The 26,359-nt window shown below is 43.9% G+C and overlaps 1 protein-coding gene across 1 annotated transcript in view; it reads right to left on the reverse strand.

Annotated features, from left to right (window-relative positions):
- Window positions 1-26,359, reverse strand: part of LOC124035945 (MAM domain-containing glycosylphosphatidylinositol anchor protein 1-like) — a 447,455-nt gene that overhangs the window by 110,545 nt on the left and 310,551 nt on the right. Inside the window, exons 8-11 of the mRNA XM_046349921.1 lie at window positions 23,502-23,617; window positions 23,035-23,248; window positions 18,115-18,411; window positions 78-344 (exon numbers count right to left, since the gene is read on the reverse strand). Coding sequence (XP_046205877.1) covers window positions 78-344; window positions 18,115-18,411; window positions 23,035-23,248; window positions 23,502-23,617 — 894 coding nt within the window. The remainder of the gene's footprint in view (window positions 1-77; window positions 345-18,114; window positions 18,412-23,034; window positions 23,249-23,501; window positions 23,618-26,359) is intronic.

The following is a 26,359-nucleotide window of genomic DNA, read 5'->3' on the forward strand; positions in this document are numbered from 1 at the left end:
CCTCTTCTGGCGTTGTAAGTCGCTCTGGATAAGAGCGTCTGCTAAATGACTTAAATGTAAATGTAAATGGTACTCACACGAGACGTTGAAGGTGCAGGTGGAGCTGCCCACGCCGTTGCTGACGCGGCACTCGTATGTGCCGTTGTTGCTGGGGTCCAGCTTGAATTTCAGCTGCGGGTTCTCCTGCGGGTTCGGGGTCAGGGAGGACAGGGGCTCGCCGTTTCGGACCCAGCGGACACTGGTCACTCGTGCCGGGTTGGTCTTCTGAATGAGGCAGCGCAACGTCACAAACTGGTAGTTGGGTGAACGGACATCCTGAAAGACCGGGTCCAGGACTGGAGCGTCTGAGTGAAGGGGGAAAATAGTGTTAATGTATGGGTTATAAACGTGTTATGACATCCTTATGTAGGTAGCCTTCAAATAAAGTGTTCCCAAATAGCCTCCTCTCACAGTTTGAGAAAGACAGATCTTTAATGGAATAATGCAAGAAAGGGAGGTAGAGAGAGAGGGTGGAGGGAAGAGTAAGAAAGCAGAAAAGGAGATAGGTGTCTTCACAACAATGGTCCCAGCAACATAATGAAATGAGGAGAAACCTTGAATCATGATCAGTGGTTTAGTATTGTTCTTTACGCCTTAAGACGTAAGAAAACAATACTAAGCCGCTTGATAATCAATTAATTTTGTGGAATAAAACCCTGGCCTCTCTACAGCTTATCCCAGGAACCTCTCCCTGCATACAGTACCCTGCAGGAGAATAAAGACAAGGAGCAAGAGAGACGTCACACCTGACATGTGAAAACTGATATGTCGACATGTAGGATCGGACGCCACGAGACACAGACGTTAGCGTCGTGCTAAGCACTAATCGTGTGTAATTAACATGTCAGAAGCTATCCACGGAGAATGACTGACTAGCCTCCAGGTCCAATGGCTAGCACCGTAGCAAAATTATACTGCTGCAAATCACCCCGCGCTGCCATTAAGCTAATAGGCTACTTATTAGCAAAGGATGCTAATGCAGAGCTAACGATGCCACGTTACGTATGGGGTCACAAACGTTAGGTTTCACATGACGTTAGCCTTAAGCCACCGTTGAATTTGGTCTTTATTGGCAATGGCTGTGTAATTATAGACTATGTTTTGGCCGTGTTTCAAAGAGACCTGGATGATAAGGGAGATGAAGTGTAGATTGTGGAGTTGATACCAAAGCCTGGTAATTGTACATTTTACATTTTTGTCATTTAGAAGACGCTCTTATCCAGTGCGACTTCGAGTAAGTGCATTCCTCTTAAGGTAGCTAGGTGAGACAACCACATATCACAGTCGCAATAAGTACATTTACCTCAATAAAGAAGTTGTCAGTGCCAGCAAGCCTAGGTAAAGTGCTTTGGGATACTGGAATCCAGTAAATTATTATTATATCTGAGTACGCAAGCTTGAATCTTCTCATTGTAAGAATCACTCACTTCCTTAGAGCAGAATACTTACACTCTTAGAAAAAAGGGTTCCAGTAGGGTTCTTTGAAGAGGGATAGGGTTCTACCAATAACTGTTTTGATCAGATGAACCCCTTTGTAAGGCAAAGGGTTCTATATAGAACCTTTAACATCTTAAGAACCATTTTTGGAAGAATATTAATTCTTTGGAAGGCAAGAATGAGGGAGAGATGAGAGAGAGAAGCTGCAACTCCTCACCACCCCGAACACCGCTACGCCCCACTGACCCACACTCACCCAGACCTTGCCCCCCTTCCCTCCACAGGGCCCAAAAGCAGGACCAGTGCAACTATGCAGAGGCCCTCAGTGGACAGGAGAACTCTGTAGGATTGAGTGAGATTAAACAGCTCCTCCAAGTTTACTTGTTCAATGAAGAAAACGATAACAAATGTTTGCTGTTTTCCTGTTTATCTCACTCTTAACAACATAGTAGTTAGTAGTTACTTTATTTTTTGACTGTGCTATTCTTTCTTTTTGTAACATGAAATCGCTATCAGTGAGCATGTGGAACATTGAGAGCCTGAACTCATCAACCTTTCGACCAAAGAGTTTAGCGCTGTAGTAAAAAAAATCTTAAATATGTTGATGTCATCATTCTGCAGGAGACATGGTGTAAAGCAGACATTGTCAGTCACTGTCCCACAGGCTACAGAAAGGTAATTTTGCCATCACAGAAACACAGCTCTGTCAATAGAGGCAGAGAATCTGAAGGTTTGATCATTTGCTACAAAACCAAACTACAAAATCAAATTGATCCCCTCAAAATGGGTAAATATCACATTTGTATTGACAGAAAAAGATGTGTTCTTATGCACAATATATTCCCCCCAAAATCCCCATATTACTCAGAGGAGATATTTCCCATCCTTGAGGAAGAGACGTGCCATTTCCAGTCCCAGGGAAATGTGCTCGTCTATGAGGACATAAATGAGCAAACAGGAACACTACCCGTTCTAACAACCACACGAGGGGAGGGTGTTCTTACAGGCCATACTGCTCCCAACTGTCGTAATCTTCCCAATGGAAACAACAGTGATGGAGTCATCAACAAAAACGGAAGAGATCTGTTGCAGCTCTGTCGAAGCCTGGGTCTCTACTTTGTCAAAGGTAGGTTACTCTTTGGGGAGATTCACCTGTTGCTCACCTCCTGTCCACAGCACAGTAGACTATATGATTACAGACATAGACCCTTTCTTTCCCAGCGCCTTTACTGTCAAGTCACTAAGACCTCTGTCTGATTACAGCCAAATTACATTGTTCCTCAAAAGAACAGACATGGAAACAACCACACATTCACAGCCCAGTAAGCTTTACAAAATCAGAAATTCATACAGATGGGCCCAAAACAGCACATAAATAGCAGAAAGCAACCAGTAACCAAAACATTCAATCACTCTTAGATAGTTTTCTGGATACCACATCCACTAACAGTAAAGAAGGCATACATCTAGCAATAAAAAACATCAACAATATATTCTGGAAAATGGCAAAAGAAGCACAACTGAAATTGATAAAAAACGAACCAAAAAAGACTACAGATGAAAACTGGTTTGATGCAGATTGTCAAATGATAAGGAAAAAAATGTAAACAGTATTAAGCCAAAAGCACAGAGACCCAAATGATGGTGAATTACACCCTAATTACTTTGAGACTTTAAAACTATAAATGTACTATACACTCAGAACCAAAAATGCACAGTACTACTTCAAGCATTTGACACTAATTGAGGAGTCCATAAACACCAACATCTTCTCGCAAAATTGGAAAATAGCTACAAAAAAAATCTAAACTAGAGAAATTAGCAATACAAAATGGTGACATATTGGACAAGCCATTTTAAAACACTCTACAACACCGTTCAAACTGATGCAAACGCAGAACCATGCAAAATTCATGAAGAATCCAATGGACTACCCAATTACTGACCAGGAGCTCTATAAGAAATGCCAGGCCCTCAAATTTAAAAAAGCATGCAGACCTGATGGAATCCTAAATGAGATGATCAAATTCACTAGTGCAACATTTAAATTTGCGATATTAAAACTGTTTAATTTGAGTGTAGGTTATTTCCCTGGCATCTGGAATCAAGGACGCGTAACCCCAAGCTTTAAGAACGGAGACAAATTTAAATTACATAGGCATTTGTGTGAACAGTAACCTGGGGAAGGTTTTCTGTAGATTTATAAATACAAGAGTTCTAAACTTCCTTAAAAAGCATAATGTCTTGAATAAAAGGCTAATTTGATTTATACCAAAACATCGCACGACCAATCATATTTACACCTAACACACTCCACCAAAATAATACCAAAATGTACACTCGATTTATCGACTTCCGAAAATAATTTGATTCTATCATTAAATCAATGTATTTTGGTAATAAAGTGCAGCATCAAAATTGTCAAGAAAATAACATAATTCTTTAACCAGGGGCGGGGCCTTCGCCAGGGTTGCAATCTAGGCCACAATTCTAGAAAAATCCTCAGCCCCTGGTGCTAGTCACCACAATTCAGAGGTTAAATGTCTGCTGTTCGCAGATGACCTGTGCCTGCTGTCACCCACAGCAGAGCCTGAACCCCAAAAAGTCAAAAATAATGATTTTCCAGGGAATATCCAGATCTCAGGGAATTAGACCAGAATGCTCAATTAGTACAACATATATAGAGTACTGCACACACTACAATTTCATACGTTTAAAAATGAGCTCAACTGGACACTTAAACGAGGCAGTGAATGAACTGAGAGAAAGCATGCAGGGCATTCTATGCCACTAAAAACTAATTCAAATTTAAATACATTTGGCTAAAACGAATTGAATGTGTCATTGAACCAATTGCACTTCATGGCAGTTTTGGAAACATCTAAAATACATTAACATTATCAAGTCCTGCAATGACAAGATCTGAGCAAAGAATATAGTCTCCACATCCAGCTGGTTCATAAACCTGTTCTACTAACACACTGAAGCCTCAGGACAAGAACATCCAGTCAATCAGAATAAACCAAAACACAACACAGTCAAAACAAAATTACATTATTTATTAGGAAGCACAAGCAAAATGCAGTGCTACCTGGCCCTAGATTGACAGTACTGTACACCACGGAAGATGGTTTGACCAAGATCAAAACCTTAGAAAAACCTTGACAAAGTACAGGCTCAGTGGGCACAGCCTTGCCATTGAGAAGGGTAGACACAGGAATGCCTGGCTCCCTGTAGAGCAGTGGTTCCCAAACTTGTTATAGTCCCGTATCCCTTCAAACATTCAACCTCCAGCTGCATACCACCTCTAGCACCAGGGTCAGCGCACTCTCAAATATATTTTTTGCCATCATTGTAAGCCTGCCACACACACACATTATACGATACATTCGTGGGAAGTGACAAAGAGCTCTATAGGACCGGGGCACAAATTAAAATAATAATAGTCAATCATTTTGCTATTTATTCAACCATCTTACATATTAAATTGTATTTGTTAATTTAATATTGTGAATAACTCACCACAGGTTAATGAGAAGGTTGTGCTTGTAAGGATGCACATAGCTCTGCAATGTTGGGTTGTAAATTGAAGAGTATCATTTTCCACACACAGTCTGTGCCTGTATTTAGTTTTCATGCTAGCGAGGGCCGAGAATCCACTCTTACATAGGTACGTAGGTGCAAAGGGCATCAGTGTCTTAACAGGGCGATTTGCCAACGCAAGATACTGTGAGCGCAGCCCAATCCAGAAACCTGGCAGTGGCTTCTGATTAAATTACATTTTCACAGAACCGCTTTTTGCAATTTTGATGAGGCTCTCTTGTTCAGATATCAGTAAGTGGCCTTGAGGCAGGCCATTAAAGGGATAATGAATCCAGGTGTTTGTGTCATCCGTTTCGGAAAAGTATTGCATAATAGCGCACCCAACTCAGGTGCTTTGCTATATAACATTTTACATTGTCCATAAACTTGAGTTCATTTGCACACAAAAAAAAATCATACAATGATGGAAAGACCTGTGTGTTGTCCTTGTTAATGCAGACAGAGAAGAACTCCAACTTCTTAATCATAGCCTCAATTTTGTCCCGCACATTGAAAATACTTGCGGAGAGTCCCTCCCTAATCCCAGATTCAGATCATTCAGGCAAGAAAAAACATCACCAAGATAGGCCAGTCGTGTGAGAAACTCGTCATCATGCAAGCGGTCAGACAAGTGAAAATTATGGTCAGTAAAGAAAACTTTAAGCTAGTCTCTCAATTAAAAAAACATGTCAATATTTGCCCCTTGAAAACCAGCGCACTTCTGTATGTTGTAAAAGTGTTACATGGTCGCTGCCCATATCATTGCACAGTGCAGAAAATACACGAGAGTTCAGGGGCCCTGCTTTAACAAAGTTATCCATTTTCATCGTAGCGTCCAAAATGTCTTTCAAGCTGTCAGGCATTCCCATGACAGCAAGAGCCTCTCGGTGGATGCTGCAGTGTACCCAATTGGTGTCGGGAGCAACTGCTTGCATGTGCATTACACACTTCACTATGTCTCCCTGTCCATGCTTTTGCACCATCGGTACAGATACCAACACATCTTGACCTCCAAAGTCCAATTTATGTCACAAAGCTTTCCAGTACTTTAAAAATATATTCTCCTGTTGTCCTGGTTTCCAGTGGTTTGCAGAAGAGTATGTCTTCCTTAAATGACTGCCCATAAACGTAACGGATATATACCAGGTGCTGTGCCAGGCCCGCCACATCTGTTGACTCATCCAGCTGTAAGCATATAATTCACTGGCTTGTATGCAAAGCAGTAACTGTTTCAAAACATCTCCTGCCATGTCACTAAATGCGTCGTGAAACAGTGTTGTTTGATGAAGGCATTGTCTGTATCATTCTTTTTGCCTTTTCCCCCAGCATTGTCCCTGCCATAACCATGGCAGCAGGAATAATTAAGTCCTCCACAATAGTTTGGGACTTGCCTGTCCTAGCCACTCGGTAGCTCCTAGACCCTAACTTCTAGACCCTTCTTATGAATGGTATCTGTTGCTTTTATACATGCCTTAGTACTTGAAAGTCGTCTTACTTCTCACTCAAAACTTCCTGTGGCTTATTTTTCAAAATGGCTGATGGTTTAATTTTATTTTTGGCAGTGAAACTCAGGCGAGATAAAAATAAAAAACTCAAATGTATAGCCCCGTTGGAAAATATAAATGGACTGTTTGAAAATGTGAAGATTTTTTTTTTAATGTGAATAATTATATTTTTATCAACGTGAATCACATTTTTATTTGGCGTAGTTTGGGAATAGCTGCTGTAGAGGAAAGGCAACCAAAATGTCAAAAATATAAAACAATGAGAGAGTGTCAATTCTCCAAATTTGAAACCCTTATTCAAGGTTTCAAAGACCACTCGGATGAGAATAGGCTACCCGTCTTGTTGGGGGAGGATGCAGAGAGCTGTGGGTTGGCAGCGCACTACATTGCTGCCTGCCATAAAATGAGGGTCAATGTCTGACAGACCAACAAACCTGCCCATGTCCTCTCTGCCTTTGTTACTGTTCACTGAATGGCTATTTTGACCCTTGATTATTGCTGTTACTGTTGTCCCGTTGACAATATGTATTATTATTATTTTAATTATGTTAATATTGCAAATTGGTCATATGTCTGTCTATTGTTACGTCATGAGAATTGGTTTGAATTGAATTGAGAGAGAGAGAGATAGAGAGCAAGAATTAGAAAGAGGGTGAGTGAGGGAGAGAGGTAGGACACAGGAGTAACCTCTGGAGAGAGAGAGTCAGAGAGAGGGAAAAAAGAAAGGAAGATTGAGAGGAATTGAGAGAATGGGAACAGTGGAAGCCCCTAGAGAGAGACCATGAGCGAGCGAAAGGGAGGGAAAAAAAAGATATACAATATAAATGAGATGAGAGAGGAAAAGATAGAGGTGGCTGTGAGAGAGAAAGAGAGAGGAGGAAAAGTGACAGAACAGGGGGCAGAGAGACGTAAGGTGAGGCTTGTTGATAAAGTTATGTAGTGGTGGCTTCATATCTTGCCAGTCAGCAGTTGGTGTCTTCATCCTTGAAACGTGGTGCACGGATGGGACCACTGACAAAATGACTCCGCAACAGGCCTTACTGTCTCCCCTATCTATTTTCCTTGGCGGCTCGTGCTACGCTAGAATGTTTCAATTTCACGATGCTATAATCCCCGTAAACAGAATCATCGTCCGTCTTATTGGAGACAACAAATATCTGCCGTAATCCTCGCTCTAACTCACACACACAGAAACACACATACACACACAGACAGATACAGAAGGAAATACAGAGAGAGACAGACAGACAGATATTAAAGGGCAGACTCTCGCTCTCTCACTCACTCACTCACTCACTCACTCACTCACTCACTCACTCACTCACTCACTCACTCACTCACTCACTCACTCACTCACTCACTCACTCACTCACTCACTCTCACACACTCTCTCACACACTCTCTCACACACTCTCTCACTCACTCTCTCACTCACTCTCTCACTCACTCTCTCACTCACTCTCTCACTCACTCTCTCACACACACACAGCTTTCCCAGCGTGTTAGTCAAGTTTGTACACTACCCTCTTGTAGTAATGTATGAAGACATGACATTTATAGTACGGTACACTCCAGAGAGATTAATCTGCATCAAGTGTAAGGGAGAAAAGGTGGGGGTGATGGAGAAAGATAGATGACGGAGAGCATGTGTGGTGTAAGAGAGAAAGACTGCACATGACTGAGGAGCTGAGACGGAGCGAGGGAGGGAGGAAGAGCAAAAGGGACACAGAAGAGAGAGTGAGGTGGCAAGGGAATAGGAGAGAGGGAAAGACAAAGAGAGAGGGAGAAGGATAGTGACAGAGAGATGCGGTGAGATGCCGTCTGATTGATGATGATGAGAATAGCAATGAAGAAGAACATCCATGTCACGGTGAGAGGAGTGATAAAGAAAGGGAAGGCAAGGGAGAATAAAATGAGGAAGAGGAGAAAGGGAGAGAAGGAGGGAGGAAGAGATAAAGAGGGTTGTCCACTTATAGGCCCAGTAAAAAAATTATAGCATCTTCCCACGTATCGATCAACGGTGCTAAATGAAGGGTTGAAAAACAAACCTGATAAACTAAACAAATAAATACAAAGTAGGAGGGAAGGAGGGTTTAGTTAAGTTCATTCGGATCCCCGTTAGCTGCACATGCATCAGCTACTCTTCCTGGGTTCCACATAAAACGTATAAATACATGACAAATTATATACAAAAACAGCATAAGATATGACATTAATTAAAATTTAAAAAATCATAAAACAAGAGTTATATATTGGAAAGACACCAAGAGACAACAAAAATACTAATTAGACACTATTCATTTATTCTGCACATATTCAATAAGAGTTCAATTAAATCTTTAGAAAGAAGAGAGGCGCTGTGATACAATATGTTTTTTTTTTAATCTGTTTTTTTAAGTTAAACTTGCTTTTTGCTTGAGTAACCTCTGGTGGCAGAGCCTTCCATTAGGACATGGCTCTATACATAACTGAGCAATGCATTAAATCTGTTTTTGGTTTGGGTACAGTGAAGAAATCCTGGGAAGGAAAGGGGAATCGTTGGTTTCCAAAGCACCTATGGTTCCCTGGAAAAGGGGTTCTGCAAAATCTACCTATCTCTGTTTTCCTCTCCCTGTTCATAATTCTCTCCCTCATTTTCTCCCTCTGTCTCTTTCTCCGTCTCTCTGTCTCTCTCTCTTCTTCCCTCTCTTGCTTGTTACTAAAACCCTTCCTCTCTGTTTGTCACTCTCTCTTTCTCCCAGTTTGTCTTTCTCTCTTCCTCCATCCATCTGTCACACTCAGTTTCTCTCTCTCTCTTTATTTCTGTCTTTCTAGACTGGGGTGGCCACCTGGCCAATAAATCATTGAAGTGGAATGGACTAGACGAGCATCTGAAAGTGTCGTCCTTCCGCCCGCCTGCATTAGCAAGCCTTGTAAATCTAGTAGTATCTTTGTAAGCATGTGGACGGATGGTGGATGGGGGTTGGGAGGATTTGGAATGTCAGCTCCGTGGTCATAGTGGTCTTTAATTAAGCTGGCATTCGTTCTGCGCTAAGCTACACTCTTAGAAAAAGGACTTCCAATAGGGTTCTAGGCGGAGGGATAGGGTTCTACCAAGAACCATTTTCATCTGAAGAACCCTTTTTGGAAGAGAAGGGTTCTTTGTAAGGCAAAGAGTTCTACCTCAAACATTTGTTATCCTTAAGAACCATTTTTAGAAGAAAGGTCTCTTTGAGAGGCTGAGAAGGATTCTTTCGAAGGCAAAAAATGATTCTGCTTCTGAATCTGAATAAACTTTTTTATTGTAATACTTGTTCTTTCTTTTAAATAGTGCCTGAGCAATAGTGTTTACTTCAGTGTTTAAACTTTAAGATCAGGAGTTTGAGTAATTTGATACATTTAAAAAGATAGGTGTGAGAATATTTTAAACCGTACCTACATATATAGGAATATTTGTGCATGTATCTGGTATTCCCTTAACCCTTTTACATTTACAGTACTGACATAATTTATATCTTTGCCATGATTTCTGTCTTTCAAATTAGTATTTTTTTTATTGAGCAGAGAGTAGGAGAATAGAAGGAAGTATGAGTGAACCAGCAGTGTATTTTTGTACTGCATATTACACAGCAAATTGGCCAGTTTAACCTAATGTAGATTTTTCTGTGTAACATTTCTAGTGTTGATTCAAGAGTTAAATTAACATAAAACTTGGTGGTGTAAAATAACCTTAGTGTTGTTGTTAAAAACCAGAGTTGAGTGTGATTGTGTCATTTTTACTCTGTGTTAAGTAAAACACTCATTATCATATTTCCCAGCATGCTCTATTGCAGGTTGATTTTCAGAATAGTTTGTTTCAATATCTGTGTTTTTGCATGTACATTGATTGGTTGATTAATCTTATGCTACACAAAGATAAATAACATGCATTTTATAAACTAATCCAATTGGTTGGATTTATTGCACCTGTTACTGAGAAGGTTGATCCATTTCAGATCATTTAGGTCATCCCATTGGCCAGTCTTCTTTACCCCCGGCAATCATTCTGAATGCAGGTTTCAGGTGATAAAAAATGGAAAATCCTCACCATGTCTGGGTTCCAATAGGAATTACACATCACTTTGCAAGCAAGAATAATGTAACCAGGAGTTTCCTAACACCACTGCATTAGAGTATAACTAGGCCTTCAAAGAAAGGCCTTATGATATATGTAATGTATTGTCATAAATAATGACATTTTAAATGGGAATAAGGCTGGTGGATCTGTTCATAAAGGATTCTAGGAAGAACCTTTAGAGGAAAAAATGCTTCTTGCTAGAAATGTTCACAGAGGGTTCTAAGGTAGAAACATTTACAGGGAGTTCTATGAAGAACCCTGCATAGAGGGTTTTAGCACCAAAAAGGGTTCACCTATTGGGACAGACTGAAGCACCTGAGCAACTTTTATTCTAAAAGTGTAGTTTAATTCGCTAAGCAAGCTAGTGTGGGCATATCCCTTACATTGAATCCCAAACCAACTCCTAGTCCCTACCCACAAGGCACTTGTGGAGAAATGAGAGGATTGTATAAGTGTCCGCAACAACAATTCCACATAGCATATCAGAGGCCAATTCTCTCAGATCTACGTAAGTGCCTAGGGGGCAGGGGCTAGGACTTGGTTTGTTTTGTGATGTTTAGGCTTCAAGGCTCGTAAGCTTCCCAATAGAGTAGTCACTCCAGGTCAATTAAAGGAAACTACAGCGTTCACAGATTAATGGTTTTTCAATGGGGCTCATACATTGACAGATGGACAGTCCTCTATCAAAAGTTTGAATTATTTGAATATATTACAGGATAAATGGAGGACCATGCATCATCTCACATTGTTAATGTTGCATTCACAATTAATGGGAAATACAGGCATTGGAACGAAAGCTGTAAACAAAAAAATTCTAAAGAATGGATGTAAAGGGATATTATACTAAGCTATGTGGGCTTCAGGGCTATTCTTTGAGCCTCTATGTTTCACTATTAGCCATGAGTGTATTGTTCGCTCCATCCACCAAAGTGCATCACCTTCCTTTTACAATTTACACACAAACACATTCTAAAGAAGAGCCTTCTAGGACAGTGAGAGTTTTATTCAACATTGGCTGTCATGGCACAGCCCGCATTGAAGACAAAACAATGGCAAAACAACCTTCAGTGGCACTATTTTGAAACTGGAAAGTCAGGAGCTGGATTTTCACGAGCGTCTAGCAACATCACATACTGTAGGCTACAGTTAGTGAATGGGGAAGCGAAGAGAAATGGTGTTGAATTCTGACGCTTTTAGGGTTCTGAACTTTATGGACGAGCCCCTTTCATAATGGAAGCATTATTGAAGTGTGGCAGGCATAAGCACTTTTACTGAGCACAAAGTGTAAATATAACCAAGGGGAGAGTTCACTAATAGCCTAGCTAGCGTCATCACTAATGGCTCGCGTAAACAATAAACAAGGTTTGCTCACTTAGCAGCATTGGTTTCTGAGTGGCATTATACCATTTGTTAATTAGTGACCTTGTTTGTTAGTAAGAGTGCATTCATGTCATGTTTTGTCATTTATTATCTTGTCTTGTCCCTGTGCTTCCCATTCTATTCGTTTCCCTCTGCTGGTCTTATTAGGTTCTTTCCCTCTTTCTATCCCTCTCTCTCCCCCTCCCTCTCTCACTCTCTCGCTCTCTCTTCTCCCTATCGTTCCGTTCCTGCTCCCAGCTGTTCCTATTCCCCTAATCATCATTTAGTCTTCCCACACCTGTTCCCGATCCTTTTCCCTGATTAGAGTCCCTATTTCACTCCTTGTTTCCCGTACCTGCCCTGTCGGATCCTCATTTATAATTCACCGTGCTGTGTCAATGTTTTGCCCTGTCGTGTCGTGTTTCCCTCAGATGCTGCGTGGTGAGCAGGTGTCTGAGTCTGCTAGGTTCAAGTGCCTTCCCGAGGCAACCTGCAGTTCTCGATCAAGTCTCCAGTCTGTTCTTGTCTTTACGTGTAGTATTATGCTTTTTGTTTTGTAAAGTTTATTCTGGATTAAATACTCTGTTTTCGCCAAGTCGCTTTTGGGTCCTCATTCACCAGCATGACAGAAGGATCCGACCGAGGAATGGACCCAGCGACTACAGACGCTCGTAACACTGCCGTCGAGATCCAAGGAGCCATGCTCGGCAGACACGAGCAGGAATTGTCTGCTGCTCGCCATGCCGTGGAGAACCTGGCCGCTCAGGTTTCCGACCTCTCTGGACAGTTCCAGAGTCTTCGTCTCGTGCCACCTGTTACTTCCTGGCCTGCCGAGCCTCCAGAACCTAGGGTTAATAACCCACCTTGCTACTCCGGGCAGCCCACTGAGTGCCGCTCCTTTCTCACCCAGTGTGAGATTGTGTTCTCTCTCCAACCCAACACATACTCTAGAGAGAGAGCTCGGGTTGCTTACGTCATTTCACTCCTTACTGGCCGGGCCCGAGAGTGGGGCACAGCTATCTGGGAGGCAAGGGCTGATTGTTCTAACAATTACCAGAACTTTAAAGAGGAGATGATTCGGGTTTTTGACCGTTCAGTTTTTGGTGGGGAGGCTTCTAGGGTCCTGGCTTTCCTATGCCAAGGTGATCGATCCATAACGGATTACTCTATAGAGTTTCGTACTCTTGCTGCCTCTAGTGACTGGAACGAGCCGGCGCTGCTCGCTCGTTTTCTGGAGGGACTCCACACAGTGGTCAAAGATGAGATTCTCTCTCGGGAGGTTCCTTCCTGTGTGGACTCTTTGATTGCTCTCGCCATCCACATAGAACGACGGGTAGATCTTCGTCACCAGGCTCGTGGAAGAGAGCTCGCATCAACAGTGTTTCCCTGCTCCGCATCGCAACCATCTCCCTCCTCTGGCTCTGAGACTGAGCCCATGCAGCTGGGAGGGATTCGCATCTCGACTAAGGAGAGGGAACGGAGGATCACCAACCGCCTGTGCCTCTATTGCGGATTTGATGGACATTTTGTTAATTCATGTCCAGTAAGAGGCCAGAGCCCATCAGTAAGCGGAGGGCTACTGGTGAGCGCTACTACTCAGGTCTCTTCATCTAGATCTTGTACTACTATGTCGGTCCATCTACGCTGGACCGGTTCGGGTGCTACATGCAGTGCCTTGATTGACTCTGGGGCTGAGGGTTGTTTCATGGACGAAGCATGGGTTCGGAAACATAACATTCCTTTCAGACAGTTAGACAAGCCTACGCCCATGTTTGCCTTAGATGGTATTCATCTTCCCAGTATCAAATTTGAGACACTACCTTTAACTCTCACAGTATCTGGTAACCACAGTGAGACTATTTCTTTTTTTGATTTTTCATTCACCTTTCACACCTGTTGTTTTGGGTCATCCCTGGCTAGTATGTCATAATCCTTCTATTAATTGGTCTTGTAATTCTATCCTATCCTGGAACGTATCTTGTCATGTGAAGTGCTTAATGTCTGCCATCCCTCCCATTTTTTCTGTCCCCACTTCTCAGGAGGAACCTGGCGATTTGACAGGAGTGCTGGAGGAATATCATGATCTGCGCACGGTCTTCAGTCGGTCCCGAGCCAACTCCCTTCCTCCTCACCGGTCGTATGATTGTAGTATTGATCTCCTTCCGGGGACCACTCCTCCTCGGGGTAGACTATACTCTCTGTCGGCTCCCGAACGTAAGGCTCTCGAGGATTATTTATCTGTGTCTCTTGACGCCGGTACCATAGTGCCTTCTTCCTCTCCGGCCGGGGCGGGGTTCTTTTTTGTTAAGAAGAAGGACGGTACTCTGCGCCCCTGCGTGGATTATCGAGGGCTGAATGACATAACGGTTAAGAATCGTTATCCGCTTCCCCTTATGTCATCAGCCTTCGAGATTCTGCAGGGAGCCAGGTGCTTTACTAAGTTGGACCTTCGTAACGCTTACCATCTCGTGCGCATCAGAGAGGGGGACGAGTGGAAAACGGCGTTTAACACTCCGTTAGGGCATTTTGAGTACCGGGTTCTGCCGTTTGGTCTCGCCAATGCGCCAGCTGTTTTTCAGGCATTAGTTAATGATGTTCTGAGAGACATGCTGAACATCTTTGTTTTTGTCTATCTTGACGATATCCTGATTTTTTCACCGTCACTCGAGATTCATGTTCAGCACGTTCGACGTGTTCTACAGCGCCTTTTAGAGAATTGTCTCTACGTAAAGGCTGAGAAGTGTTCTTTTCATGTCTCCTCCGTTACTTTTCTCGGTTCCGTTATTTCCGCTGAAGGCATTCAGATGGATTCCGCTAAGGTCCAAGCTGTCAGTGATTGGCCCGTTCCAAGGTCACGTGTCGAGTTGCAGCGCTTTTTAGGTTTCGCTAATTTCTATCGGCGTTTCATTCGTAATTTCGGTCAAGTTGCTGCCCCTCTCACAGCTCTTACTTCTGTCAAGACGTGTTTTAAGTGGTCCGGTTCCGCCCAGGGAGCTTTTGATCTTCTAAAAGAACGTTTTACGTCCGCTCCTATCCTCGTTACTCCTGACGTCACTAGACAATTCATTGTCGAGGTTGACGCTTCAGAGGTAGGCGTGGGAGCCATTCTATCCCAGCGCTTCCAGTCTGACGATAAGGTTCATCCTTGCGCTTATTTTTCTCATCGCCTGTCGCCATCTGAGCGCAACTATGATGTGGGTAACCGTGAACTGCTCGCCATCCGCTTAGCCCTAGGCGAATGGCGACAGTGGTTGGAGGGGGCGACCGTTCCTTTTGTCGTTTGGACAGACCATAAGAACCTTGAGTACATCCGTTCTGCCAAACGACTTAATGCCCGTCAAGCTCGTTGGGCGTTGTTTTTCGCTCGTTTCGAGTTTGTGATTTCTTACCGTCCGGGTAGCAAGAACACCAAGCCTGATGCCTTATCCCGTCTGTTTAGTTCTTCTGTGGCTTCTACTGATCCCGAGAGGATTCTTCCTTATGGGCGTGTTGTCGGGTTGACAGTCTGGGGAATTGAAAGACAGGTTAAGCAAGCACTCACGCACACTGCGTCGCCGCGCGCTTGTCCTAGTAACCTCCTTTTCGTTCCTGTTTCCACTCGTCTGGCTGTTCTTCAGTGGGCTCACTCTGCCAAGTTAGCTGGTCATCCCGGTGTTCGAGGCACTCTTGCGTCTATTCGCCAGCGATTTTGGTGGCCGACTCAGGAGCGTGACACGCGCCGTTTCGTGGCTGCTTGTTCGGACTGCGCGCAGACTAAGTCGGGTAACTCTCCTCCTGCCGGTCGTCTCAGACCGCTCCCCATTCCTTCTCGACCATGGTCTCACATCGCCCTAGACTTCATTACCGGTCTGCCTTTGTCTGCGGGGAAGACTGTGATTCTTACGGTTGTCGATAGGTTCTCTAAGGCGGCACATTTCATTCCCCTCGCTAAACTTCCTTCCGCTAAGGAGACGGCACAAATCATTATCGAGAATGTGTTCAGAATTCATGGCCTCCCGTTAGACGCCGTTTCAGACAGAGGCCCGCAATTCACGTCACAGTTTTGGAGGGAGTTCTGTCGTTTGATTGGTGCGTCCGTCAGTCTCTCTTCCGGGTTTCATCCCCAGTCTAACGGTCAAGCAGAGAGGGCCAATCAGACGATTGGTCGCATACTACGCAGCCTTTCTTTCAGAAACCCTGCGTCTTGGGCAGAACAGCTCCCCTGGGCAGAATACGCTCACAACTCGCTTCCTTCGTCTGCTACCGGGTTATCTCCGTTTCAGAGTAGTCTGGGTTACCAGCCTCCTCTATTCTCTTCCCAGCTTGCCGAGTCCAGCGTTCCTCCGCTCAAGCGTTTGTCCAACGTTGTGAGCGCACCTGGAGGAGGGTGAGGTCTGCACTGTGCCGCTACAGGGCACAGACTGTGAGAGCCGCCAATAAACGCAGGATTAAGAGTCCTAGGTATTGTTGCGGCCAGAGAGTGTGGCTTTCCACTCGCAACCTTCCTCTTACGACAGCTTCTCGTAAGTTGACTCCGCGGTTCATTGGTCCGTTCCGTGTCTCCCAGGTCGTCAATCCTGTCGCTGTGCGACTGCTTCTTCCGCGACATCTTCGTCGCGTCCATCCTGTCTTCCATGTCTCCTGTGTTAAGCCCTTTCTTCGCACCCCCGTTCGTCTTCCCTCCCCCCTCCCGTCCTTGTCGAGAGCGCACCTATTTACAAGGTACATAAGATCATGGACATGCGTTCTCGGGGACGGGGTCACCAATACTTAGTGGATTGGGAGGGTTACGGTCCTGAGGAGAGGAGTTGGGTTCCGTCTCGGGACGTGCTGGACCGTTCACTCATTGATGATTTCCTCCGTTGCCGCCAGGATTCCTCCTCGAGTGCGCCAGGAGGCGCTCGGTGAGTGGGGGGTACTGTCATGTTTTGTCATTTATTATCTTGTCTTGTCCCTGTGCTTCCCATTCTATTCGTTTCCCTCTGCTGGTCTTATTAGGTTCTTTCCCTCTTTCTATCCCTCTCTCTCCCCCTCCCTCTCTCACTCTCTCGCTCTCTCTTCTCTCTATCGTTCCGTTCCTGCTCCCAGCTGTTCCTATTCCCCTAATCATCATTTAGTCTTCCCACACCTGTTCCCGATCCTTTTCCCTGATTAGAGTCCCTATTTCACTCCTTGTTTCCCGTACCTGCCCTGTCGGATCCTCATTTATAATTCACCGTGCTGTGTCAATGTTTTGCCCTGTCGTGTCGTGTTTCCCTCAGATGCTGCGTGGTGAGCAGGTGTCTGAGTCTGCTAGGTTCAAGTGCCTTCCCGAGGCAACCTGCAGTTCTCGATCAAGTCTCCAGTCTGTTCTTGTCTTTACGTGTAGTATTATGCTTTTTGTTTTGTAAAGTTTATTCTGGATTAAATACTCTGTTTTCGCCAAGTCGCTTTTGGGTCCTCATTCACCAGCATGACAATTCAACCCCGTTTGGGGGTTACCGTTAGCATACTCCGGTCCAGTGTGAGTTTTAAATTGAATTGAGACAGCAGTCGATGCTAATCTAGTAGTGCTAGCTATCGATTTAAAGAAATTGATGGTTGAGTTGTAATGACTGATAATGTTGTTGAAATTCACCTTTCAATAGTTTTTTAATGGAAATGTAGAGGCATGTAGTGCTGGTGAGAAAAATGAAGAATGATGATTGAAGACAAAAGTTTAACTCAAACCACACTCTGAAAGGTGGCTTTAGTGCAACAGACAGATGGCAGTTTTGAACCGGCCAAGTGCTAATTTGACTGACCAGGGTACGAACTCAGGTCTCCTGAGCGCCACAAGACTGTTGAGCTACAATGTAGGCATTACCTGGGTGAACGAAAGCAAGTCTTCAGGTCTCAGTCAAGGTTATTTATCACGTGAGCATGGTTCAGAATGATCTCCGTTACACTACCACAGCTGATTCATCTACTCAAAAACATACTCAATTACTCAATTCATTCATCAGGTGTGTTACTACTGGGCTGGAACAAAAGCCTGCACCCCATGTAGGTCAACAGGACCAGAAAAGAACAAACGCAATAATACTCAGAGCTCAATAAACAGATGACTCATAGGAAATGTGGTACTTTACTACTCACATTGCACGTTGAGCTGCACCTGCGCCTGGCGTGGCTTGATGTTGAGGCCATTGTAGGGCGCCGTTTGGCAGCGATAGGAACCCATCAGGTCACGGGTGACGTTGGTCAGCCGGAGTCGCCCGTTGCGTGTCTCCACCGCCCACTCACCCGTGGGCATAGGCAGGTCCTTGTCGGCGCGCGACCAGAGCACAGGCGGACGGGGCTTGCCATCCACCAGGCACACCAGGTCGGCAGAGCCTCCCTCCCTCACACTCACCACCTGGCCCCCTGCCGGCACCGTCAAAATTGGGGGAGTGACTGTAGGGGGGAGAAATTGGAGAAGGGAGAGAGAGGGAGTGTGAGAGGAGTTGGAGTGGAGCAAGGGGGAGATAGAGGTAGGGAGATATAGAAAGAAGGAGGGTAAGGGGGGACAAGATAAAATATTTAAGGAGGGGTTGCCCAAAAGACAAACAGGGTTTATAAAAAGAGAAAAAAAAGAGAAGAAGAGAGAGAGGAGTAGGGCGGGAGGTGGGGAGGAGGGGGAAGCAAGTGAGGTTAAATGTTAAAATTAGTGAGGCCATTTATATTGGATACTAATGGTCATCGCACGCCCTGGGAAATGTAAAAAGCTAAATGCAATGTGTTGACCGGTGAGGCGAACCAGTGGTCAAGGTTAAACACACATCCTCATTTCCTCCATCTATCAACACTCTCAGTAGGACTAGGAGCAACAACAGGAGAGAAAGAGAGAGAAAGAGAGGGTGAAAAGAGGGTGACCTCTTCCCCAGTGCACAGGGCATATAAGCCTGGGACATCAACCATTCTAAGTTGGCCTTAGTGGGAGTGACCATACAATTATATGGGAGTGACCTGAGTAAAGTATTTGTCATTACATTTTTGCAAATCGGTTCCCTTGGCAACTTCTTCCCATGAATCTCAGAATGTTACCTAGGAACAACAACAACACTTTCAGAATAAGTCAGCATTTTGTAACTAAATGAATGTTACATCTAGCTTAGGAGTTTAGTGCTTGAATGAGCAGTATTTCTGAAGTATTATAATGTACACAAACACTTGTCCATTAGGCTACATCTCTAATGTTATGGCTGAGCCAATCACATTGTATTTTATGACAATGAACAGGTTTTAATGCCTTGAGACAGTCCAGTATCGAGTCAGCTCAGCAGCTGCTCCTGAATGTAGATGTGCCCAAGACATGGGGGGGAGTGTTGTGGGAGATGACTGGTTGGAAGATGAAGCCAATTAAGCCAATGCCTATCATGACAGGAGTTTCTCACGTCTTTCTGATTGGCTAATGACGCTCCTATCCACCAGAGTCTCCATGCATTTAGGCGGAGGTGAGTATGGGAACAAGATTAAAAAGACGCAGACTGGCCAATATGAGTCCCAAAACACTCACTACAACGTTCCCGTTGCTCTCTGGACAGGTATACGCAGTGTAGTGGTAGACCTTACACCATAGTGCTTCCATTTTATAGAATGAAAAAGGGATAGGGACGGAGGGGGATATGAGACTGTCTGTGGTAGTCAAAGAAAAGGACATCGAAAGAGACGGAGAAAGACCTTAGTTATCTTTGTTTTCTTTATTATTTTGGTTAGGTCAGGATGTGACAAGGGGTGGTTTGTTGTGTTTTTATCCTGTCTAGGGTGTTTGTATGTTTATGGGGTTGTTTACTAGAATAGGTGTTTTGTATGTCTATGGTTGCCTGGAGTGCTTCTCAATTAGAGGCAGCTGTTTATTGTTGTCTCTGCTTGGGAAACACATTTAGGCAGCCATATTCCTTGGGTAATTGGTGGGTGATTATCTATGTCTATGTGATGTTGCATGTTTATAGCGGTCACGTTCGTTTTTGTTATTTTGTTTGTTTATTGTACTTCGTGTTCATTCATCTTACATTAAAAGTATGTATTCACATTGCGCTGTGCTTTGGTCTCCTCACTACGACGATCATGAAAGAATCACCCACCAACAAAGGACCAAGCAGCGTGGTAACGGGCAGCAGCAGCGATCTCAGGACTCCTTGACATGAGAGGAGATTCTGGACGGCAAGGGACCCTTGGCACAGGCTGGATAATATCGCCGCCCAAAGCTGAGCTGGAGGCAGCGAAAGCCGAGAGGCGGTGGTATGAGGAGGCAGCACGGCAGCGCGGTTGGAAGCCCCAACAATTTATTGGAGGGGGCATACGGGGAGTGTGGCTAAGTCGGGTAAGAGACCTGAGCCAGCTCCCCGTGCTTACCGTGGAGAGAGAAGGACCGGGCAGGCACCGTGTTATGCCATGAGGCGCACGGTGTCCCTGATGCGCAGGCATAGCCTGGTGCGGTACATAGCAGCGCCTCGTATCGGCCGGACTAGAGTGGGCATCGAGCCAGGTGCCATGAAGCTGGCTCAGCGCATCTGGTCTCCAGTGTCCCCGGTTCACCAGCACAGCCCAGTGCGGGCTATTCCACCTCGCCGCATTGGCCTGGCTACGAGGAGCATTCAGCCAGGTAGGGTTGGGCATGTATTCATATCATTCTGCGCTTTGGTCTCCTCACTACGAAGATCGTGACACAGAGAAAGAGAGAAACTGAAAGAAAGCAACACCAATTCACAAACGATGATCGAGTCAAGCCAGACAGATATCATCACCCCGGTTATCGTGAGAACATTAGGACATGACATCCATACATCAAATAAAGTGTTACTTAACATTTGAAGGGAGAAAAAAGAACAACAGTTCTAGACCCTGGGGAGATGAGAGGAGGGCGAGATCGCAGGAGTGGGAGGTCCCATCACTCCGGGCCAAACCAATATCCCCAAGGTCGCTGACCATCACCTGAACAACCACCATTCAGAGACTTGTCCCGAAGCAAATAGTGCATTGCCTTGGCTGTGTGCTTAGGGTCATTGTCCTGTTGGAAGGTAAACCTTTGCCCTAGTCTGAGGTCCTGTGCGCTATGGAGCAGGTTTTTCATCTCTATACTTTGCACTGTTCATCTTTCCCTTTTTTTATTTATTTTTTATTTCACCAGGTAGGCTAGTTGAGAACAAGTTCTCATTTGCAACTGCGACCTGGCCAAGATAAAGCATAGCAGTGTGAACAGACAACACAGAGTTACACATGGAATAAACAATTAACAAGTCAATAACACAGTAGAAAAAAAATGGGCAGTCTATATACAATGTGTGCAAAAGGCATGAGGAGGTAGGCGAATAATACAATTTTGCAGATTAACACTGGAGTGATAAATGATCAGATGGTCATGTACAGGTAGAGATATTGGTGTGCAAAAGAGCAGAAAAATAAATAAATAAAACAGTATAAAAACAGTATGGGAATGAGGTAGGTGAAAATGGGTGGGCTATTTTCCTATAGACTATGTACAGCTGCAGCGATCGGTTAGCTGCTCGGATAGCTGATGTTTGAAGTTGGTGAGGGAGATAAAAGTCTCCAACTTCAGCGATTTTTGCAATTCGTTCCAGTCACAGGCAGCAGAGTACTGGAACGAAAGGCGGCCAAATGATGTGTTGGCTTTAGGGATGATCAGTGAGATACACCTGCTGGAGCGCGTGCTACGGATGGGTGTTGCCATCGTGACCAGTGAACTGAGATAAGGCGGAGCTTTACCTAGCATGGACTTGTAGATGACCTGGAGCCAGTCGGTCTGGCGACGAATATGTAATGAGGGCCAGCCGACTAGAGCATACAAGTCGCAGTGGTGGGTGGTATAAGGTGCTTTAGTGACAAAACGGATGGCACTGTGATAGACTGCATCCAGTTTGCTGAGTAGAGTGTTGGAAGCCATTTTGTAGATGACATCGCCGAAGTCGAGGATCGGTAGGATAGTCAGTTTTACTAGGGTAAGCTTGGCAGCGTGAGTGAAGGAGGCTTTGTTGCGGAATAGAAAGCCGACTCTTGATTTGATTTTCGATTGGAGATGTTTGATGTGGGTCTGGAAGGAGAGTAATCCTGACTAGTCTCCCTGTCTCCCTGTAGCTGAAAAAGATCCCCACAGCATTATGCCACCACCACCATGCTTCACCATAGGAATGGTATTGGCCAGGTGATGAGCAGGGTTGTCCAGGTGATGAGATGGTTGTCCTTCTGGAAGTCTCTCCTATCTCCACAGACGAACTGGAGCTGTCAGAGTGACCATCAGGTTCTTGGTCACCTCCCAAACCAAGGCCATTGTCCACCGATTGCCCAGTTTGGCTGGGGAGCCAGCTCTAGGAAGAGTCTTGGTGGTTCAAAACTTCTTTCATTTAATAATTATGGAGACCAGTGTGTTCTTGGATACCTTCCGTGTTGCAAATCTGAGAATTTTTGGTATTATTTTCTTATATTTTTACGCACTTCTATCAGCAGCATTTTCACACCAATTGGCTAAACAAGTCAACAAGCATTCAAATTCAAACCAGTCAAATCTGGAGGTACCCTAACCCTAACCTTAGCCCATGTTTTCTTTATACAGTGGTTCCTCCTTTCAAAGTTGCGTCATACTGTGGCACTTTATCTAATTGTCAGACATTTTTTTAGTGCAATTTAGTGCTAGATTGACCACCAGAGGGCATCTTTGAGAAGCATTTGATAGTCTAATAACATAGCATACAGGATTTATTTTAATTAATTTGTCTTAATTAATTTAATATTATGGTGTTTTTATTCTGAGAAAAAAATAAACATTCCGGGTTTCCATTAAGATGGAATGAAAAATATGGCTCTGTACAACGAGACGGTCGGGAGTAGGCCACAGCATAAGAAGATTGGAGTATCCTAAATTAATATCTAAGGGGCAAAACTTTCAGTTGAGCATACATTCTCTTTGCCTTCTCTACTTCTCTACCGGAAGTTGATGCTGTTGCTATGCAACCTCTTGCTACCTAGTTAGCATAACAAATTACTAGTTAGGTACTTAGAACAAAGAAACAGTCCACTCACCGCTGCTTTGGGTAATGTTGACATCTACCCTCAACTCGGGCACCGTGCTCCCAGGAAAGTTGGCCACACAGCTGTAGGTGGCCTGGTCACGGAACTTCATGTCCACGATCTCCAGGCTACTTGTGCCCGGTGCCATGTCCGGGTCGCTGCGCAGCACGATCAAGCTGTCCGAGTTGTAGACTAGTGCCGCGTTCTTGTACCATGTGTAGTTGACCTAATAATATAAAATAGCAATATGTTATTTTATTATATTAATATATTGCTATACCCTATATACTTTACATCATATGTTGCAACTTGTATTAAGCATGCATAAATATTTATAATGTCCTTTAGCAAGGCTATCTCTTTACATAAAATGTTCATCCGTCTCACCTACTTTGATTTATTCGGCATCATTATGAAATTATTATGAAGGGGTCACACCCTACTAATATTATTATTACTAATAGTATTATTCAGTTAACCTTGTCCTGGGGCTGTGCGTCCACGTGACACGAGAGCTTGAGATCACGGCCCATCTGGATGCTCTCACTGTCCTTGTTGGAGTCGGGTGTGATCTGGAAGGTGAGGTTGCCCATACCTGAGGGGAGGGAGTGGAGAGGGAGGGATGAAGGGTGTTAGGAGGGGGTGGGAGTCGGGATGAGTGGAAGGAAGGAGGAAGAATAAAGGGGGAGATGGATAAGAAAGAAAGGGGTGAGAGGAGGGGGAGAGTATAATCGAGAAAGAAGTAAGGAGGAGGATAGAGAGTGGTGGAGGAGGAGGGAGAGAACATAAGACAGAGGATGGGAAGAGGGAGAAAGAGGAAAGAGTAGAAGAAAAGTGATGAAGTAAGAAGGAGGGAGATGGAGAAGAAGAATTAGAGAAGACAAAAAGAAAACTGAGCAAGAAGGAGAGATATCTACCTTAACCATCCTAAACACTAGACACTGATTGGTCCGATTTAATTCCAGAACCAAATTGGCTGTTCTGAATACAAAACTCCATTGGCAAACGACATAGCAACTAATATAAGCAGGAGAGGAGAGAGAAAAATCTTGTAACTCTACGCTTCGCCAAGCATGCTAACTAGCTCGGCAGGTGGGGTTGGTGAGGAAGGGAGACCATATGTTTGATCATCCTCACCGCCATATGGCTAGCCCACCGCGCTCAAACGGACGGAGACCGTATGTTTTGCCTTATACTTCAGCGAGGCGCTTACGAAGTACCCGTCTGCGTGGTGTTATCACCACCTGGGCTCATGTGACTTGCTCAGGCCCATTAACAGGGAAGGGGAAAACACACTCACATACACATATGTTCAATACATGCAAATATGAACACACACACACTCATTATGTACAATATACACACATGCACACACACACACAAACACCCACACCCACCTACCCCCCTTCTACCACACACACGCGCACTTTATCAGCTCCTCTAATTACTAATTACTTCCATCTCGGCTCCAATTACTCTGAGTAAATAAAGATTATTAAAAGCGATAAAAATAGCTGGCGGCGGGCCACTGAATAAAGGAGTTTGTTTAATGGGCAGGGTAATCTAGAGTTAATCTAGAGTCTTGACATGATTGTATAGAAACCAGAGCTAATCACAGATCAACTGGATGACGTTCACACACATGTAGACATTATTTTCCCAGGTAATGCTTAGGCACACACATACCAAACACAGCAAATGCAACCGCACGCACGCACACAGACAACTGTGCTCAAGAGTATACAACTATTGTAATTCACAATGTCAGTTGCATTGAATAGTTAATTAGCCAATGTAAATTTGACTTAGTTGGTTCACATGCAAAGTTGCATCCATTAATGTCCACAGACAGATGTGTAAGGTGATGCTGCCCCTAAAAGCTAATCTGGGATCAGTTTTTAATTTTACCCACTACAGTTTAAGGTAAGGATTGGGGGAGGGGAAGCTGATTCTAGATCTGCACCTACAGTAGGGGGTATTTCACCCCGGAGCCAAACACAGATGTTGGCTACACTTCATTGCACAAGATGATGTAAATATGACAGGAATGATAACCTCTCACAAATGCTTACTTACAGTACTTATGTACTGTAATGTAGTCATATTATACCGTATGTTACACAAACTAGTTAAGACCTCTATATGTCAAAACAGACATGTGGAAAAAGGTCACGCACACACACACAGTTAAAGACACATCCAAAATTATTGGCTGCCTTAATAAAGATGAGGGAAAAAAATGAATGAAATAAATAATACAAATACTGGGTAATGGTATACGTTGACTACATATCCATAACACATTTATTACACATCTAAAGCATTTCCTGAACATGTTAAAACAGGTGCAAACCACATTATTCCCAGAACTGACAAGGTAAAAATCTGTCGTTCTGCCCCTGAGCAAGTCAGTTAACCCACTGTTCCCCAGGTGCCGAAAGACGTGGATGTCGATTATGGCAGCCCCCTGCACCTCTCTGATTCAGAGGGGTTGGGTTAAATGCGGAAGACACATTTCGGTTAAATGCATTCAGTTGTACAACTGACTAGGTAGCCCCCTTTCCATTTTCCTTAATGAAATATATCCATAGCATATCTTTAGTAGATTCATGTTATGCTATGTGTCATATGTAGGTATCTTAATAGATGCATCAAAGTGTGAGTATGTATGAGTGAATATGAGTGAATATGCCAAATGGCCAAATGGGCAAACCACGTTTTGAAAATTATGCTGATATATACTGTACCACCCCCACTGCATGAAATTTCCCCTCCAGGCCTATATTGGCCAGCAGGGGAAACTTCATGCAGTCAATCCCACCTGCCTGAATTGTATGCAGTCATTGTACTGTCATTACAATTTACCCATTAATAAAGAATTTATAAGCATTCATCACTTATAAAAAATAATATGAACACAACACAGAATGTTAAAGGAAATATTAACTTTTTTTAAAATCCAGATGTAATGTTTGCTTGCTAGAACGGAATTTCTACCATTGACATTTTTCTGTTTGACTTTTCTTGAATATATATTTAAAAGATTAATATTCAAAGTATTCAAATTCAATTCCCCATTTCAGGCTCATAGCTAGAAAATTTTACTTTAGTAAAACGTGCAAACACAGGTTAAGCTAGCTAGTGTTATGTAGCACTAAGTTGGATCACTCCAATATGATATGGTATCCTTTCGCATGGCAGGATACATTCCGAGTAAGGATTTCAGATTAGTGTGTTGCTGACCCCCTTAAATAGCTGAATAATTTTGCACGCCCAATTTTTCAGTTTTTGATTTGTTAAAAAAGTTTGAAATATCCAATAAATGTCGTTCCACTTC

This window comes from Oncorhynchus gorbuscha, linkage group LG05 (assembly GCF_021184085.1).
Source record: "Oncorhynchus gorbuscha isolate QuinsamMale2020 ecotype Even-year linkage group LG05, OgorEven_v1.0, whole genome shotgun sequence".
In the NCBI taxonomy this organism is placed as follows: Eukaryota; Metazoa; Chordata; class Actinopteri; order Salmoniformes; family Salmonidae; genus Oncorhynchus; species Oncorhynchus gorbuscha.